The following is a 19,246-nucleotide window of genomic DNA, read 5'->3' on the forward strand; positions in this document are numbered from 1 at the left end:
GGAGTTTCCAAATGCAGGGACTGGGACCCAAGGGCCCGTGCTGGCGTTGCCAGGATATCAGCCCTGCTTGCTGTCTACTGCTAGTTGTAAATGCCATGGCAAAATGGCAGAAGTGAGTTCTTGGAAGGGATTTGAATGAGCCATGGGGGCGATGTGGTGAAGCGGTTTAGGGAGGGCCAGTAGTGTGGACGCATGCACAGACGGGAGTGGGAGAAGGGAACAAAGGCTGGCAGCCGTGGTCCAGGGAGGGGAACGAGTGATAGAGCCTGGAGTGCGAGGACAAGGAGCTTGAACTTGATCCACAGGCACTGGGGAGCCAGTGGCAGGATTGTAACCAGTCTAATTCTTGTGTAAGCCAATTCCTTTGAGGCACCTTAGATCCTATTGCAGATCTCAAACACCTAGTGGGGGTGTCAGGTTTGCCCTGAAAAGCCTAGGCACTCCTCACACTTGGGAGACTCTTCAGGCCCCTAGGGAAAGGTTGGGTGCTGTTTGGGGTGGGGATGTTCATTTCAAAGGAACCTGCCTTGAAGATAGAGAAGCATCTTCAATCTCCTCTAGCCTCCCCTCTAGCGCTTCCTGTGACTTTATTGTAGGTCATTTGTTTAATCGGATTAGTCTTGTTACGTGGGGAGGAGGGAGCTTGCTGAGACAGTTGCTTAGCTGGGTGTAATGTGCTTTGGGGAAGGACATTAGGAATGTTACAATCCGACTTAGTGTATTCTCCCAGTGTATTGTCATTCCCCGCCTTCAACTGCTCTGTTAAACGGCTGCAATATCATCCCCCAGCCCCCTGAGATGGCTGCATTTCAGTGGGGGGTGGAGAACCTCTGTGAACCCCCACATCTACCTCGGAGGATTTGAGATCCACGGGGGAAAAGGGCTAGAGCAGTGCAAAGTATAAGGGAGCTGCCCTTGGCAAGGAAAAATGAGATTCCTTTAGAACTCTGGGTGGGCATCTGAAGCTGCTCACAGCGTGCTCGTTCTGGACTCTTGAACTAGGGCTGAGGAAGTCAGACCTGGGCTGTGCCTAGGTTTGGTACCAGTACTATTATGGTTGGGGGGAGACTCTTTTTTTAAAACTGATTCCAGTTAAAGCAGTAAAACGCCTACTGGCCACAGCTGCTTTGGTACAAAGGTGCCTTATACTGGGATAACTTGCTCTCATTCCTGAACAGAAATAAGCGTATAGCTCAAGAAGGCACCTTTATACCAAGAACTGCACCCACCCTAAGGGGGTTGTGCTGCTTTAACTCTCTTGGTATGAAGTGTTTACCGTCTATGTGAGCAGACAAGCCCTTAAGGGCCTGACTTTCCTCTTCAGCGTGCAAAGGTCTCACTCTTGAGTTTTCACTTGTGTGCAGTCTGTGCACTCAGCCCAGCCTTGCAGGTTACACTTTGACTATCTAGGGGGAAACTGCAAGGCACATGCTTGACACAACTAATCAATCCTGTCACTTTCAGGAGCACTGAACTCTCACCCCCCTCAAGTCCTATGTACAGCTAAAGGAACGAGGAGTACTTGTGGCAACTTAGAGACTAACACATTTATTTAAGCATAAGCTGTGTGCCCGATGCCTGCTGTCCTGGCCACCACACAACCTAGTGAACAATACCCCCTCAGACTAGTTGTAAACATTCATTGTGCCTTTTTGAGAATATACTTTCAAGGCAGAAAGGTTCTTGCATCTTCAGTGCTGCTGGCTTTAATGAGGGATTTCTTGCATGGGTAAAGGTACTGTGCATGTGGACAACTTTGTGGATGGAAGCTGTTTGTGTTCTTCCCATTTGCAGTGCATCTAATCTATGGGCCCTTGGATCCCGTGAATCCATATCCCGAGTTTCTTCAGCTCTACAGGTCAGTCTCATGGTCACATTTTTGATGCAGTGGCTGCTTTATTGAAAGCACTGGAAGTCACTGGTTGCTGTGGTAGTTTCAGCACTTCTCAAAACACCACTCATTTTAGATGACTTGAGTTTAGGATCTGAACTAATCATTCATTTGAAAATGACAGTGTTAAACTTTTTTTCATCTCTGTATGAGATCATTAAACTTTTCAGTGTGTTTCAGTACCTAACCAGGAATAACTGGAAATCTCCCTGGGCTGAATGTGTATTTGTAAAGAGAATTTAAGTTAGTTTGGAAGAATCTGTCAAGGGCAGCTGAGAGTTCCAGTCTGGTGTGGATTCAGCTAAGGAATAGTCTGAGCAGGAGCTGAAATTTGTAATTGATCTAATGACTAGGATTGTTCCAGCCCTCCCTAATAATGATTAAGTAAAACATGCCTGAAAAGTGAGAACTTTGCTATAAATCGAATGAGCAGCTCTCTTCCTGGGGTTGTTTCCGGCAGTAGACGCTTTAGTTGGGCTCTCACTCAGTCTAAGGGACATCGGACTACCCTAGAACCCATATGGTGTATCATCAAACTACAACCCAGACTGTAAGGCAGTGGTTCTCAATCAGGGGTATATGTACCCCTGGGGGAACACAAGAGTTTTCCGGGGGTACATCAACTCATCTAGCTATTTGCCTAGTTTTACAACAGGCTACATAAAAAGCACTAGCACAGTGAGTACAAACTAGGGCTGTTGTTTAATCAGTTAACTCGTGATTAACTCAAAAAAATTAATCACGATTAATCGCAGTTTTAATCGCACTGTTAAACAGAATAGAAATTGAAATGTATTAAATATTTTGGATGTTTTTCTACATTTTTAAATGTATTGATTTGAATTATAATACAGAATACAAAGTGTACAGTGCTCACTTATTTGTAATAAAAAAATATTTGCACTGTAAAAAATTTTCAATTCACCTAATACAAGTACTGTAGTGCAGTCTCTTTATCATGAAAGTTGAACTTACAAACATACCATGATGTACAAAAAAACTGCATTCAAAAACAAAACAATGTAAAACTTTAGAGCCTACAAGTCCGCTCAGTCCTACTTCAGCCAATTGCTCAGACAAATAAGTTTGTTTACACTTGCAAGAGATAATGCTGCCTTCTTGTTTACAATGTCACCTGAAAGTGAGAATAGGCATTTGCATGGCACTGTTGTAGCCGGAGTTGCAAGATATTTACGTGCCAGATGTACTAAAGATTCATGCATCCATGCGGATGACGGGTTCTATTTGATAACGATTCAAAGCAGTGCAGACTGACGCATGTTCATTTTTATCATCAGAGTCAGATGCCACCTGCAAAAGGTTGATTTTTTTTTTTTTTTTTTGGTGGTTCGGGTTCTGTAGTTTCCACATCAGTGTTGCTCCACACCTCGTCCCTCTCAGATTTTGGAAGGTGCTTCAGAGTCTTAAACCTTGGGTCGAGTGCTGTAGCTCTCTATAGAAATCTCACATTGGTACCTTCCCGTTTTGTCAAATCTGCAGTGAAAATGTTCTTAAAACGAACAACATGTGCTGGGTCATCATCCGAGACTGCTATACCATGAAATATATGGCAGAATGCGGGTAAAAAAGCAGGAGACATACAATTCTCCTCCAAGGAGTTCAGTCATTAAGTAATTAATGCATCATTTTTTTAACAAGCATCATTAGCATGTCCTCTGGAATGGTGGCCGCAGCATGAAGGGGCATACAAATGTTTAATGTATCTGGCACGTAAATACTTTGCAACACTGGCTACAAAAGTGCCATGTGAATGCCCTGTTCTCACTTTCAGGTGACATTGTAAATAAGAAGCAGGCAGCAGGATCTCCTGTAAATGTAAACAAACTTGTTTGTCTTAGCGATTGGCTGAACAAGAAGTAGGACTGGGACTTGTAGGCTCTAAAGTTTTACACTGTTTTGTTTTTTAGTTCAATTATGTAACAAAAAAATCTACATTTGTAAATTGCACTTTCACAATAGAATGCACTACAGTACTTGTATGAGGTGAATTGAAAAATACTATATCATTTTTACAGTGCAAATATTTGTAATAAAAATATAAAGTGAGCACTGTACACTTTGTATTGAGAACTGTAATTGAAATCAATATGTTTAAAAATGTAGAAAACATCCAAAAATATTTAAAGAAATGGTATTCTATTGTTTAACAATGCGATTAATCGCTTGACAGCCCTAGTACAAACTAAAAGGTAATGCAGACAATGACTTGTTTCTATGTCCCTACTATACACTGAAATGTCAGTACAGTATTTATATTCCAATTGATTTTTTTTGGCACAGTGCCTGGCAAAAACTACAGGAGTGATATAAAAGCATGCAGCCTAAGTGGGCGATAATGTAACGCCCATGCTACTGGAGGTCCCCCTTTGGTTAAGAATGGCCACACAGGATCACAAGAGATCTTATTGCAGTTGTAGGGACCACTCCACCTCTTGGAGCTTAGTCTGATTGCTTGTCTACTCCACTCCCTGTACTTCAGATTTGGTGCCTGCCTCTCTATGGAGCATGCAGTTACTAGTTGTTGCATTCTTTCAACAGGAAACTGCTTCCTGTGTCTACAGTCTCTGTTCTGGATGACCACATTAGCCACTATCCACAGCTTGAAGATCCTATGGGCTTCCTGAATGCATATTTGAACTTCATCAACTCCTTCTGAGCAGCAACATGGTCTTTCCCTCTCATGCTTTGGTTCAGTGTTGTTTACTTTATGAGCCAGCGTGCTTTTATTTCCAGACCTGACCCTTAACTTTCCTGTTCTGTGCAGAGTGACCTTTGGGTATGTTAGACTACTGTATATGTGTAAGGAACTGAACCTTTGAACACTGGGAAGGATTAACCTAAAGGGAGGCGTGAAAGAACGTGCACATCCAAGGGAAGTTACAGGATACGGCTAGTAGTTGCTAGGCCAGAGGGCACAGTTGGGAACTAGTGGTGGGGAGGAGGGATGGCATTGGTAATCATGCTATTCCAAGACTCCTTTCCTGTCCTTGGGGCCAGAAGAAGCCCAGCGTATCCCAGGAAGCCAGTACCCCATTTGCAACCACATGCCAATTAGTTTGTTTCCAGAACAGTAAGCGGCACAGTAGATCCTTCTCTTCTCTGAAAGTGCATTTAACTGAGCTACTCTATAGACAAGCTTTAAAATGGGAAAATACCTACATTATAAAGATGTGAACTAATAATTCGTTGTCAGGCCTTGTTACCTAATTCTTCCTTTGAAGGGCTTGTCTACACATTGACTATACTGCTCTAGGGCAGCAAAATCCCCTTGTGAATAGTTATACAGTGCTGTGAGTGCTCATCGTGGTAGAACTGTCTACAGAAGGGCTTTTACTAGCACAGCATCTCCCCTGACTAACCCTGTTGTGCCAGTAAAATGTAAGTGTGGAACAGTCCTAAAAGGCAAGTTTCCTTAACCACCTAACCTCTATTATTAGTACTCCACTCCATAATGCAATAACAAGGTGCAAATTAAAATGCATTGTAGCCTCACCAGTGTGTCTTGGAAGAGATGTGCTCTACTGTAGCATACAGTGCCAGAATCAGCCTGAAGCATAAAGTCAAGAGGGCTCTTTACTTGAAGTGTTATTTTCAGATAAATTGTGTAGTATACACATAGGATTGTTAAGCTAAGACTGATTGCCAATATTAAAGCAATAACTACCTAAAACCACAGGGAATTATAAAAGATATTAAAAACATGTTTAAAAAAACCTGAAGTACTGGCTATGCTGCATACAGAGACTTTATGCGACCTCATACTACGGAAAGTAGTATCTTTCCTAAAGAGTTGCAAGTCCTCCCCTTAAAAGGGACCGTATTTAACTCAATTTTAGGCTGAAGGTTCAGAACTGAAGTCAGGTCATACTTCTAAACTTTAGGTGTTTGGTCCAACATTGAGGTTGTATGGCTTTCACACAGCACCAGAGGCAGAAAGATTATAAAATTGATAGTAAAGCCAAGGTGGCAGGGGGACTGAGAACCACTGCTTTTTGCAACTGACCAGATTTCCAGTTTCTAGCATCCCATCAAGAGGAAAGGTTTCCAAGATAGGCTGCTTGTGCTGTAGTGAACTGAGATTTATCAGTGGTCAACCCAGCTGGCAGAGTTATTCTCCCGAGTGATCAACAATACTATACTAGCAGTTGCTATGGCAAAACTTTTAAAGATTCTATTTTATTAGCAACAATTCAACTAAAATTCCACAACTTGGAACTGGAATGATCAATGTTTATTTTCTGTTAATAAAAATCTGTTTTGACAAAAGTCTGATTCCAGTTTGTTTTTATCCCCTACCTAGTCTTGTAAGGTCCACAGATGCAATCAGTCAGAGGAACATATAACTGATGACCAGGGTGGGGGTGAGACCCAGCATTAAGTGTATGTTACAGAGATGAGCCAGAGCTGCCATTACGGCAACCTCATACAAAATGACAAAGAATAAAAACTCCATGCAGAAGGTCAGACAGGACAGAGTCAGGCTGTTTGAAGATCCTTGAGGTGAAATTCCCCTGCAGCTATTAAAAATAGCATGACTTAGCCTACAGAGGCTAAGATGACATCTACTGGTGTTTCATCCTTGCTCCTGACAGTCACCTGCATGGTCACTCCATCTCCTAATGCCAGCCTGGATCTCACCAGCACATCATAGCCACCTCTGTACACACCTGGGGACAAAGAGCAGGATTTTGCAGAGTAGATTAACAGTGAAATAGCTCCAGTAGTTACTCTTCAGTGACTCAAAGCCCAACCTGTGAACCTGACAGCTGTACAGCTGCAGCCACCTACAGAATGGAGCACATGCTTTCAGCCCAGTAACAAGATTCAGACAGACAGCCTCCTTAAAGACTGCTAATGTCAAATAGATTCAGGTTTAAGATGCGTGACACAGTGGATTAAACGCAGGGCTAGCACCTGAAGCCCAGGCCACTCCAAAGAGGTAAAAAGAAGAACAGGAGTACTTGTGGCACCTTAGAGACTAACAAATTTATTAGAGCATGCTCTAATAAATTTGTTAGTCTCTAAGGTGCCACAAGTACTCCTGTTCTTCTTTTTGCGGATACAGACTAACACGGCTGTTACTCTGAAACCCGTCCAAAGAGGTAGTGATCATTCCTGCTACATGCCCATAAGCAGAGCTGCTCTGGGTTCCAAGCCACAGCTGAGAAAGGAAGAGCCTGTCAGGACTCACTGTAGCCTTTCCTCCTACTGCTGTGCCCCTAGAGACATTAAAGCAACCCTGGAGAATTACCCTTTTTCCTAAGGGTTAGGGCTCCACGCACAGAACTATGGATTGTGTTCCAAACTTCCACTGGAGGCACTAGGAATTCTGTACACAGCAGATACAGAATCTGACCCCTTAGAAGTAGATACTAGAGTTTTAATGCAGTTTTGTATTTTACTGTTAATAGAATAAGAGAGTAGAAATAAGCTGTCTTTCCAATTTCATGGATCCCCAAAATGTGTGAGGAACGGGGAGTGTGCTCACCAAATACAAGTGCCTGGAGTGGTAGGGCAGGTTTTTAGTGAGCAAGGTGCACTAGGAAACAGAAGTGCTCTGGGGTGTTCTGGCCTGCCCCTGGAGATGGGTAGGGAGCTTAGTTTAAGCATTTTGGCTGCAGGTCCTTTCACAAAGGGGTTTAATACACCCTGCTGACAAAAAGCAGCAAGGGAAGAAAGGATGGAAAGGTCTAGTCTGAGGTGCACCTAACACAGCATCCTGTAAAACAACATGCTGTTGTACATAGTTCTGTAATCCATTCTCTCTCAGTATTTGAAAACAGAATCTCTTGGCGCCCGGGAAATTGCAGTGTAATAAGTTTGTGTTGCAGAGGAGTATGAAAACAAACTCATCAGTGGTGGACGCTTACCAGCTAGATACAGCGTGTGGGAATTTTTGTTCTCTGGCACTTTATCGGACCTCTCACATGGCTGCATGCCCAGGAACTTGATGATGTTACCGACAGCTTCTGCATTGAGGTTTAAAGAGAAAAAAAGGTTATTTTCACATAGTCTGTTTACATTTTGATGCCAAGTTTCCTGTGAAACTTGGATTCACAGTTAGAGAACATGTTCTGAGCATGACTTAGGGTTTAACCAATCTAGCTCATTAACTGGAGTGCGAGGCCTCAGGGACCTGCCAACCTTTCCTTACCTCTTCCCCCATCACAAATAGTCACTGAAGAGTGCAACTTTCCCCCAAGCCACTACTTTTCAGAGGGGAGGTGCAGTTTCCAAACCCATCACTGCAGCACACACAGCCATGCAGCTGCCACACTCTGGGTACTCAAATTTACCAGGCCCCAGAAGGATCTTTCTAAACTAGCATAAAAAGTCTTTCCCCGAACACCGCAAACATTGTTTCCACAGCTGGGCAGAGTCCCGTCTGGGTTACCAGGGGGAGAAGGGATCATCTCACCATCAAGGGTTTTAATTGAACTGAGAGCAAAGGTTTCCTCTTTCTCAAAGTCATCGCCTACTTCCTCCCAGGCAGCTGCGAAGTTGGGCTTTAGGACCTTCTGAATATGATCTGACACGGTTACCTCCAGATCTTCCAGCTGGCGGAGAAACGAGGGAGAATTTAGGCTGCCTGGAATCACACACAAAAGGATCTTCACCTTATGGTACGTCTAACACTTGGAGCTGGAGGTGTCATTTCCATCTCGGGCAGATGTACTCACACTAGCTCAGATCGAGCTAGTGCACTAAAAACAGCAGTGCAGCCTCTGAGGCAGGGTAGAGTAGCTGCCTGAGAAGGGTCTCAGTTGGGACTGTACTCAAGGCAGCAAGCCCATCCCGCTGCTCACAGCAACACTTTATTTGTACTACACTAGCTTGACCAGAGTTAACGCACATACATCTATGCAGCTGCAACTGTCACCTCCAGCTTGAAGTGCAGACATACGCTTACAGAGCGGGGAGGAAGACAGCAGCATAGGCTACAGTTATGACTGGTACAGCTCCAGTACACTAGACTCATTTCACGGGATAGCTGCAGTTTAACATGTGCATGAAGGCCCTAGAAAGTAGAGGCAAAGTAATGCTTATGGGATTTATTAGCAAGGCTTAAGACTTTTAAAACAAATGTGAGTGAAATGAGCTCCCTAGTAGAGGTGCCATCCAAGAAGCATGCTCAATTACTACAACTGGAGGTCACGTTCTAGATCCTATGATAAATCTAGGGGAAGTTACCTTGCAAGAAGCCAAGAGCACAAGGGAAGACTGAGGAGTAACTGAGTATGCAAACACATGCACCTCGCTGAACAGAGGAGTTACTGAGTATGCAAACACATGCACCTCGCTGAACAGAGGAGTTACTGAGTATGCAAACACATGCACCTCACTGAACAGAGGAGTTACTGTGTATGCCAACACATGCACCTCGCTGAACAGAGTTAAGCCACAGGGAGCTTCTAATCTAGAATGTAGACATGACACAAGAAAGAGTGCAGGCAAACAAAATAGGGCGGGGGAGGGTTGGACAGGGTCCCACAAATAAGATTAAAGTACACAAATGGAGTCACCGCACAAAGATTTGGCAGAAACGAGGTTTTAGGAGGGATCTGAACAAGGCAAAGGGTGAATAGCTGGAACGATTTTGGGATGCGTTCCAGGCAGGAGGGTAGGAGAAAAGAGTGGGGGGCAGGGAAGACACAAAAGGAGACTATGGCAGAGCGATGAGAATCCCACAGGGACAAGAAGACACGTACACTTTAGGTGCGGCAAACAAGACTGAACTTACCACATATTCATCGTCATAGCCATCATCCTCTGGCACCCCTGTGTTTGGGTTGCAATCTCGGACTGTAAATTTCATTGTGCAGCTGAAAGTACAAGCGACTGGGAAAAGAGGAGAGAATCAAGAGCACGTAATTTCTTTTGTCTAAACTGTGTAAATAATTAACTTTGTATCATTTGTAATTTGTTAAACTGTTTTTCTTTCTGTTTGGAATGGGCCACATAGGGCATCGCCACCATTTTGGGCGCCAACAGGACAATGGGTGGGGCTAAGACGGGGGTGGGGCCTGTTATGCTGAGACATACAGTGACTGCATTGATCACAAACTTCTTTGAGAACAGGAGTGAACACACCGTTGAATTAATGCAACGGTCAGAGTGAGTTAACCAGAAGCCCTCCACCTAAGACCGGGGTTGTAAACGCACCCAGGAGTTCGGACAGAGGGCTTTTGCTGAGAATTGGGTGTGGGGTGGGGTGGGGTGTGAGAGAAAGCGCGAGCAAGCGCAGAACACACAGAACAGACAGACCAGAGAGAGAGAGCGCGATGTAGCCATATGGAAGGAGCAGCTGAAAGCACAGCATCTGACCCTGGAAAAAACCTGGGTAGAGGTTTGTGGGTCAGGGGGATGTGGGCAGGCTGAAAGAGTGTTCTTGGTGCTGTGAGCAAAGGAAGCTGTTTCGTGCCATTTGATTCCTTCTGCATTCAAAGTTGTAGGGCTTTGTACATTCTTTGTAAACAAACAAAACTGTGTCAAAGAAATACCTAGCCACAATTTCTACTCCCAGCATTCCCCAGGGCCCCAAACTCTGGCTAGCTGCTCAGGTCGAAAAGAGGCAACATTAGTCTGATTCTGCTCCTGTGTTTAGTTTCAGGCTGTGTCCATATTTTCCAGTTTGCTGCTTTGATAACGTCAAAGCAACAACCTCAGTTTCCCCTTATTATTAACTGCATTGCTCCACCTCCTTTTACATATTTTTCTTTCAATCATCCAGTGTAGTTGTATGTATTTCAAAGTGTATATATTATTTTGACTAACTGTAGATCCTACACAAACACTGGTGACACTGACACTTGAAAACAAAAACAAAACAATGGTAGAATCTAACATGCAAGACCTACAAAATTAACACATTCAATGCAAATCCTAAGCACCTAGCCAGCATTTCTTTGAGAATTCATTCAAGTGGCCGACACATGCAAAACATTATCCTTCCATTTGGTACCTGCAGTGGGATCATCCTGGGGCAGTCGGACGAGAGTGTAACACATGCCCGGCTGGTTGTAAGAAAGACTGGCTGCTGGGATAGAGCGAATCACATCGTAAGCATCCGACGGTTCCATCTGCACAGTGACCCTCTCTAGTAACTGGTCATTTAGGGTGTTTGTGCAGTCGAACTGCAAGAGTGAAGCATAAAAAGGCAGGGACTTGAGTGCAGCAAACACTTTTTTATTAAAGATTTTCTGAAATCAGCTACCGTATTGCCGTAAACATGGAGAACATCCCACCTCATTACCAATCATGCTCTCTGTAGTCCTGATGGCAGGGAGAACTCTACAGACTGACTCATGTCTCTCGCCCTCTTGATTTTCAGGACAAGACTACTCTTCACTAGCCTAGAAGCAGAAGACTGGAGGTCTCCAGGTGTCACAAATACTCAATTTGGTCACCACTACAGCTCCCACTAGGACAGGATGTTCTTCTCCAGCACACACAATGCATTTATAGAATACCCAGTCTCTGAAGAGTCCCTTTGGAACACCAGCAAATGTACTTGTCTTACCTGGAAAACCATATGATTAGTGAACACGTGCTTTGTACAGCAAACAAAGTATTCTGTTTCTGCCTCTGTAAGCTGAACTGGCTCAGATGACTTGAATAAGGGACCCAAGCTTTTAAATTCGGGAATGGCAGCCAGTTGCTCTGCACAGAAACAGATGAACAGTGTTAGACGCCTTTGGATGACAGGTTTGAGAATCGCCTCCTTCCCTACCAGTGGTAAAACACTTGGCACAACCACACCTCCCTCCACAGGTCTTTGAGCATTAGAGCAGCGGTGCCCACACTTTTCCTCTCACGTCCCCCATTTCCCCCAATAATGGCATGTGTCCACACCTGCCCAGGCCAGAAATGGAGTCGCAGCCAGGCTGGAGGCTGGGAATGGAGCCACAGCCAGGGACAGAGAGAGGGGACCCGTGGCCGAGCTGCAGCCAGGAGCAGGGCCGCAGCTGGGGCCATAGCTACGACCAAGGGTTAGGGGGTAGAGCTGGAGCGGCTCCCTCCGGGCACCCCTTCTCCCCCCATGAGGGCTGACCTGGGCCCTGCTGTGCCCCCCAAAACATTCCTCTGTACCCCCCTAGGTGGGCATGCATTGGAGACCCCATTGATCCCCCCTTCCCATACCTTGGAATATGTCGTGGCGGGACGGAGCAACTTTCTCAGGCTTGCTGGCCACTAGTGCAATTTCTGTAAGAAGAGAAGCAAAGATACTGTGTTATAAAGCTCCTCAGACTCCTTTCAGGCCCCATTAAATCTGCCCTACAGATTCACGAAGCAGTCATGTGGGCCACACATTTTACTGCATGTTGTTTCTCATCCAATTTTTTGCATACACTAATCAAAGCATCACCTCTTCTCCTCACAATCTGCGACCTCCCAAGAGAAGAGAGATTAATGAATAATGGTAACAGAGCCCCACCCTCAGTCAGGAATTAAACGCTGTTGCCATCACCAAACATATTAGGAATGCAGGTCTGACTTTCATTCCACGACTACTCCAGCTATTGGGCATAATACAGCAGCGGAGCTATGTTGTATGAATACAGTATTGCGTACGACAGGCCACCATTTCTCATATGGCACCAGATTACTATTTACTCTGTTCTCAGGAGACCATATCATTAATCTGATTCCAAATCATTCATTTCCCCCAACCTCCAAGATCTAATGGATAGCACGAAAGAAACACTGGGAGATCAGACATGCGTTAGGCATGAAACAGAAAACTGGCAAAACCATTTTAAATATTTTTGCTTTATACAGCTCTTCTAATCTGCAAAGATCCAGACGCTGTTCATAAATGATACACACAGCAGCTCGGATGTGCATGCGCCTCAGGGGTAGAAAGCAGCAGCAAACACTGCACTAGAGTAAGAGAGAGGAACCTGGGCCAAAGAGGGTGGGGGCGGGCAAGCCATTTCTTCTTATGGAAAACGCTCTGCTCTCCAATGTCAAGGAGACGCAAACAGGACCGCATCAGACCAAACACACCAGGAGTTAGGTGGTATTAACTGTATCCATTTCCAAAGGGGGATGGCCGTGCTGACCCTGCTGTGATTGGAGCATGCAACTTCAGGAAGTCCCCCAGTATTGGGATCATAACCGTGATGCTTGGTCTATGAAGCCAGCCCCTTCTCTACTAGGTGCTATTTAAAGGAAGCCTGAATATTACCTGCTTTCTGTTCAAAGATTGGTGCAGTAGCTAATGGAACTGTCTTCATGTCAAAAGGCTTGTCAGAAGGCTCCAGTGTGTACTGGTGCAGGGCCTTCTCCATCCCAGGAACGGAGACTGTCAACCCTGCAAAATACAGGTGATTAATACAAAGGGTGTCTGCTTCACATTAGAAACTACAATGTCCAGGGAGGAAGCAGAACATACAGTGCTCACTACACTGGTAAGAATGTAGGGCTGTCTGCTTAATTGGAAGCTGCAGAACAGTCCCAAAGTTTGATCATCAGGCCTGTGCCTCAACTACCTCTCTTCTGAAACCACACAAGGCAAGCTTTAGAGAGAGCTTAAAGCTCCTCTACATCCTTTCAGTTGGTTTGTGTCAGAGAGTTGGATGCATGGAACAGACTGGCTCAAATACAATCCGGGTTTAGTTTAAAAGAAGATGGCAAAAAGCATTTTTTAACCCCATGGTGAGCAGAGCACTGAAAATGCCTTCAGATGTTAAAGAGCTTCAAAAGTCTGCTCTGAACAAGGCAGTGACAGAAAACTGGCGCACAGAGGGCACCTGAGGACTGAAAGGGTTGACATGCAGCATGAATACATCCTCCTAGGAGTGGCAAACTGTTCTGAAAATACACTGTCTTAATAATAAACCCTTTGCGCATATAACATTTCATCCAGGGACCTCAAAGCACTTTACAGCCAACCACCAGTCCCCTAATCAAGATCGCCGTTTCACCTTACTTGCTGTAAAATGGGGGATAAGGGCCTTGTCCAAAGTCACACAGCACAGCAGTGCTGGAAACAGAACCCAGGAGTCCTGACTACCACTGCCTATGCTCTAGCCACTAGACAATACTCCCTCCGCAACTATACATTATGTAGTATTCAGATACTTTACTCAGAAGTGTTAATGCCACATAGTATTTGGCTCTGTTCATTCCAGGCATCCTGACTGAAGTTATCAAGGCTGCGTTGGAAATGACTGCTATTTGTAATGGAATCGACCCAGAAGATGATACAACTCTAACATACAAGAAGAAAAGTGCAGTTTTCTAGGATGAGCAGTGCTGTGTTCACTTCCATTACCAACCATTAAAGATATAGGCAGCGTTCAGTGCAATCTGTCTCTGCTGCAGCACGTTTAGGTAGAATGTTGCTCTGTCACGAACTTCGTCATCGCTGTCCATCATACACCTGTTTGGGGAATGAGCGCGTTGGGGTCAAAATAGTTCAAAAACCAGCACTACGGAAGAAACTCTGCGCTTGATACTGCAATGCTAACCTAAACCCTCCGATGGATTTACAGATTACCCTCACACAATATTATAGTTGTGATCTATGTAAATACTCCATGCCATCCCCCCATCTCTAAAATAATAAAATCCAAGTCTGTTTAGCATAGTAATTCACTTGGCTTTCTTGTGCACACAAGAGTCTTCTCCATTACGTATACGGCAGTTAGTTAAAGCGTTCATACTCAAGTGCAACGTATCAAAGGAACTTAGGAGATCACCAATTGGGTTGTTACCCTGTAAACCTGGGTCAGGTTACATAGAGAACACACCTGCAGTTCATATTTTGGGGCTACTGATTCTGACAGGGGTTTGTAGCTGAGGCCTGGCCTGACATGAATAATTAACACATGGAGGGAGGCCTCATTTTTTGGAAGATAGAATTAGGGACATAAATGAATCATCAGGTTGAAAACAGAATGTTTATGCTACATAAGATAAGTAAATAGGTCAGTAGGCTAAGTTGACAGAATGTCTGAGCCAGCTAAGATAAGAGGGAGAACACGCAGTAAATTATTTAATATGAAATAGATTATCTAATCTCTACATGATTTGTTAAGAGGAAGTCGAACCATGGTCAATGCATGGACAACACATGGTGAACAGGGATTGGTTCCTGCAAAGTAATCAGCCAATCCAAAAATGCGTGATGCAACACGAGGTGTAATGTATAAAAAGGGAGAAGGTTTCTGTATAACTTTGGAGCTGTGATGTACCCTGCATCCATCCCCCCTGCGTTTGAGTCTGGTCAACTCAGCATAGCACTGCTGTATGCCAAACAACGGTATCTGAGAGATGAAGGCTGGAGTCAAACTGAGTTCTTGGGAAACCGAGCAGAAAGACGGAATCCCAACAGGGTTTTAAAAAGCTTTATTGTCAGATACATGAACCAAATCAGAGGGCACAGAAAGGGGACACGTACGTCAACATGGCCATCAAGTCATCTTTTAACAAGAATTCAGTTCTAGGTAGATTACAATTACTACTATATACACATGGTACCTTTCACCCCACAAGACCCCAAAACACATTAGTTACCCATTGAATCACTGCCTACCACTGAAGTGAAACATGGCAATTGTTTTAAAATGCACAGCAGTGCTACATACGTGTAGGTGACTGTCTCCAAGTACAACTGACTGTACAGAGAATATTAAGGAGGCTGGATGGTTTTACTGGAAAATGCACAGGACTGGGAGCCTGGAACACCTGAGTTCCAATCCTAGCAGTCACTATTTGGCCTTGGGCATGTTACTTAACCTAACAGAAAAGTGAGTTAATACCTATTGCTTCATGAGGCACGAGAGCAAAAACATTTGTAAGTTACCCCTTAGGTGTACTACCCACAATGGAATGTTTTAAGAACCAGTTAAACACCCTTACTTTTCATAAAAGAACCACAAGTTTACATGACTCCAAATGGTCAGGACCTGTTTTGAGAGTCACTCAAAACACCACAACTTTGGTGTCCCAGTGTTCCCTAGCACCAGGAGTGACTCAAAGGGAATAATGCCACCTACCGACTCCATCTCCTGTTCAGCATATTGGTTCACTTCTATTCAACTAGTGACTTGGCTTGACCCTATCTAGAGTATTAAAGAACAAAGCACATGCACTGGCATTTACTCTGCTCACCTCTGCAAAAGCACCAGGATGCTTGGAAGAAGGCTCTCATTCTGGGCCCCAAACTTCGCTAATGCACTCACAGCAGCTGGATGAGAAAACAAAGTAGGAAAGGTGTTCAATCTGTAGCCAGAAGCCTATTCCAAAACATGCACAGAGGATTTTTAAAGCAAGCATGTATGCGATCGTCCTGAAGCTACAATCAGGGAGGTTTCTCTTAAAATCTGTGCCTCACCAACTGTAGACTCTCACACAAGTGGAGAAATTGCCTTTTAATTCTATTTAAAGGATGTTTCTTCAATACTAAAAGGCACCTGGCCAACAACCCTGGGGCCTGTCCTTCAGTAACAGAAGAGGGACAGGATGGGCAGCACCAGTCCAATCTTCCTCTGCATCATACCTCACCACACCGCTTTGCCTCAAAACACTGCTAGATAATCCTTCCAGAACTGAGGACAGTTCCATCTCCATAGCACATTCCAATCCTTGGCTGTTCTGGCACTTGCCGTCATGGGTGCAAATACACACATGCCCATTAGAAAGTACACTGAAGCAAGCTCATTTTCCATAGGTGGCAGTGACTTTCCTCGCTATTCCACCAGATTGGAACCAATGCCTTCAAGATGAAAGGCTCTGTATCCCAATACCTACCCCTAAAGCAGCCAGTCCAAGCGAATAAAAAAAACCCAACTTAATTTGACTTCAACTCTGGCGTTGAGGGAGCTTTATATATGCAAAGGGGAGAATTTAGCTCTTTACTAAATTTCACTTTTGAAGATCCTTCTGACAGAAAGATCTGTGGCTACTCTGCTGAAGTTTCTGTACAACGGATCTGTGTTGGGGTGTTCAACCCACACAAGGCTTACTGGGGTGAAGGTCGCTAGCTGTGTCAATTGGCTGCCCCTGGAGGAGGAACCTGGGAGCAGGGCATTACACAGGAGGCTCAGCTGGACTGGAAGAGGAGGAGGCTGTAGAAAGCCCAGGAGCTGAAAGCAGAAAGAGGCTGTAGGGGCGTAGTCTGCAGTCACTCCCACGGTGAAGGGAGGTGTTTGGGAGTAGCCTACAGTCGCTCCCTGGGAGGAGGGAGTTTGGGTTGGCAAACGCAGGGAAGGGGGAGAGCCAGAAAGGTAGGAAAAGCTCAGGGGAAATGCAGCAAGATATGGGTTAGGGCCGACCGTGGCTGCTGCTGAGAGAGCCCCTGAGCTGGAACCCGGCGTAGAGGGTGGGCCCAGGTTCCCCTGCCAGCCACTGAGGGAGTGGCACTGAGAGGCAGTGAATGGGAAGGCTGCCCAGGATTGCTGGAGAAAGACTTTGGTATCCCGGAAGGGGAAAATACGTGAAGTGACCTGGCCGGAGGGCTGAGTCATGAAGAGGCAGCAGCCACCCATGGGGCGAGAGTGGGGCTGCAGACCCAAAGAGAGAGGCAGAGGACGGCATGCAAATGCAGGTAGGGGCATCAACCAGGCAAGCTATTCCCCAGAGTGACCAGGAAGAGGCGCCATTCTAGCAATGAGTGACGCACCCCATGACAAGGTCTTTATGACTCCCATCGGATGCTCCGTATCTGGTCCCAGGCCTCAGTGCTAAAACAATGCCACTCAGAACAGGATTCAATACAATACAATCTGTTTCACAACAGAAATGTAAGCTCAATTTTAATTCCCTTTCCTAACATACTAACTCCTCTACTGGCTCAGAGGGAGGTGATCTAAGGGGTAGGAGTATATCCCACTCTGATCTGATTGTGGAGAGGGGAAGGTCAACTGCCTTTAAAAACACAGTCTAAAGATTCTCTGTAGGGGAAAGGAGTGCAACAGATTTCAGAGGAGAGTTCTTAGAAGAAAAATCACTTTTCCATAGAAACAAAAAAGACACCTACTTCAAGTCCTGAATAGCTCGGCTTTTATGATGCCAAGTCTGACCTGTACAGACTCATGCATCAACTTAAAAGAGTGGGTAACATTTCTCCTCCTTACTCATTGTCACTACTCTACCTTTGACATTTATGCTCACAAGGGAAGAGCCAGAAGCTAACAGCTATATATAGCAGATGATGATCATGCCCCTTAGAGTAGGAATATTTAGCATTCATGTTAACGTGACATGAGAAGAGTTAATGCAAACAGCCAAGAGCAATCCAAGAGCAGGCACACTGGGAGACAGTTATGGACTGTTCCTTTAGAGCACCCTCCCACCCCAGCACCTTGTTCCAGACTCCATGTGTGCACACATGAAGCCAATCAAGTATTTAATTGTGTAGCTTACCAGCTCTCACTGCTTCGTTCTCCAGAACTACCCTGTTGAAGATGAAGCGGATGTACTTGGATGGAGATGGGGTCCTTGGCCCTTCTTTGCCCAACAGGTGGAGTATCTTTGTGGCTAGAACAGTGTGTTCACAATCTTCAATGAACTCACAGAGGTGAGCCAAGCCCGATTCCTTACTCTCAGGATTCTCCTCGATAATGCTGATTATACAGTCCACAATGGCTCGCTTGTACTCAAAGCCACCCTAGGAGGGAAAAGGAAAGGATGCTTATCCTGCAGGCACTGCTCAGATGCAAATGCAGCTCTTCATTGTACAAGAACAGGTGCCCATTTGCCCTCACACTATGAATACAGTTTCCCTCCATTAAGGAAACAAAAGTGTTCATATACACACAGAATCAGAGGAGGAGGAGGAGGAAGAGGAGATGGGCTGGGTGTCCTCATAGGTCCTTCCCAGCTCCCTGAGGCCAACGCAGGGTTGTTCTTGATAATACATTTTATAAATGTTTATCCAGGCCAATTTTTGATGTACCAAGCGATTATGTCGGCTGATCTGAAATGTGGCAAAGTCACATATCAGATAGCTCAAGAACCGAAATAAGCAAGGTCTTGTTCAGAAATATCAATCAAACCCCACTGATGCTGTACAACCACCAAAGGAAAACATTAACAACATAGGATTCCCTCTATACCACCACAATTACGTGCTAGTAACTACGTAAGAAAGGCTTTAAACCTACATCATCCCTGAGCATGTTGGAGAGGAAGGTCATCATTACAGTGTGTTTCCGTGGGTATTTCTGGCACAGAGCACTGATGGCCTGCACTACCACCACCTGCAAGACAGAAGAGGACACAGGACTTTAGTATCGTGCATTATGTTCTCTATGAGACGTAAGAAGCATCTTGCAGACACACCACCTCAAGCTGTCATCTTGCCAGATACAAGCTCAGCATTCAGAC

At 45.0% G+C, this 19,246-nt stretch overlaps 2 protein-coding genes across 6 annotated transcripts in view; one reads left to right on the forward strand and one right to left on the reverse strand.

The window, feature by feature from the left end:
* MEST overlaps positions 1–6,178 on the forward strand; it is a 30,286-nt gene extending 24,108 nt beyond the window's left edge. For all 5 annotated transcript variants that reach the window (XM_034763997.1, XM_034764006.1, XM_034764015.1 and 2 more), the window contains 2 exons: positions 1,795–1,858; positions 4,451–6,178. In XM_034763997.1, coding sequence (XP_034619888.1) covers positions 1,795–1,858; positions 4,451–4,568 — 182 coding nt within the window. In that variant the 3' untranslated portion in view covers positions 4,569–6,178. The remainder of the gene's footprint in view (positions 1–1,794; positions 1,859–4,450) is intronic.
* COPG2 (COPI coat complex subunit gamma 2) overlaps positions 6,129–19,246 on the reverse strand; it is a 34,546-nt gene continuing 21,428 nt past the window's right edge. Inside the window, exons 13-24 of the mRNA XM_034763968.1 lie at positions 19,024–19,119; positions 18,284–18,527; positions 16,031–16,106; positions 14,194–14,297; positions 13,101–13,226; positions 12,053–12,115; positions 11,433–11,572; positions 10,875–11,046; positions 9,654–9,751; positions 8,331–8,469; positions 7,783–7,881; positions 6,129–6,579 (exon numbers count right to left, since the gene is read on the reverse strand). Of these exons, the coding sequence (XP_034619859.1) occupies positions 6,449–6,579; positions 7,783–7,881; positions 8,331–8,469; positions 9,654–9,751; positions 10,875–11,046; positions 11,433–11,572; positions 12,053–12,115; positions 13,101–13,226; positions 14,194–14,297; positions 16,031–16,106; positions 18,284–18,527; positions 19,024–19,119 (1,488 nt within the window). The 3' untranslated portion in view covers positions 6,129–6,448. The remainder of the gene's footprint in view (positions 6,580–7,782; positions 7,882–8,330; positions 8,470–9,653; positions 9,752–10,874; positions 11,047–11,432; positions 11,573–12,052; positions 12,116–13,100; positions 13,227–14,193; positions 14,298–16,030; positions 16,107–18,283; positions 18,528–19,023; positions 19,120–19,246) is intronic.

This window comes from Trachemys scripta, chromosome 1 (assembly GCF_013100865.1).
Source record: "Trachemys scripta elegans isolate TJP31775 chromosome 1, CAS_Tse_1.0, whole genome shotgun sequence".
Taxonomy (NCBI): domain Eukaryota; kingdom Metazoa; phylum Chordata; order Testudines; family Emydidae; genus Trachemys; species Trachemys scripta.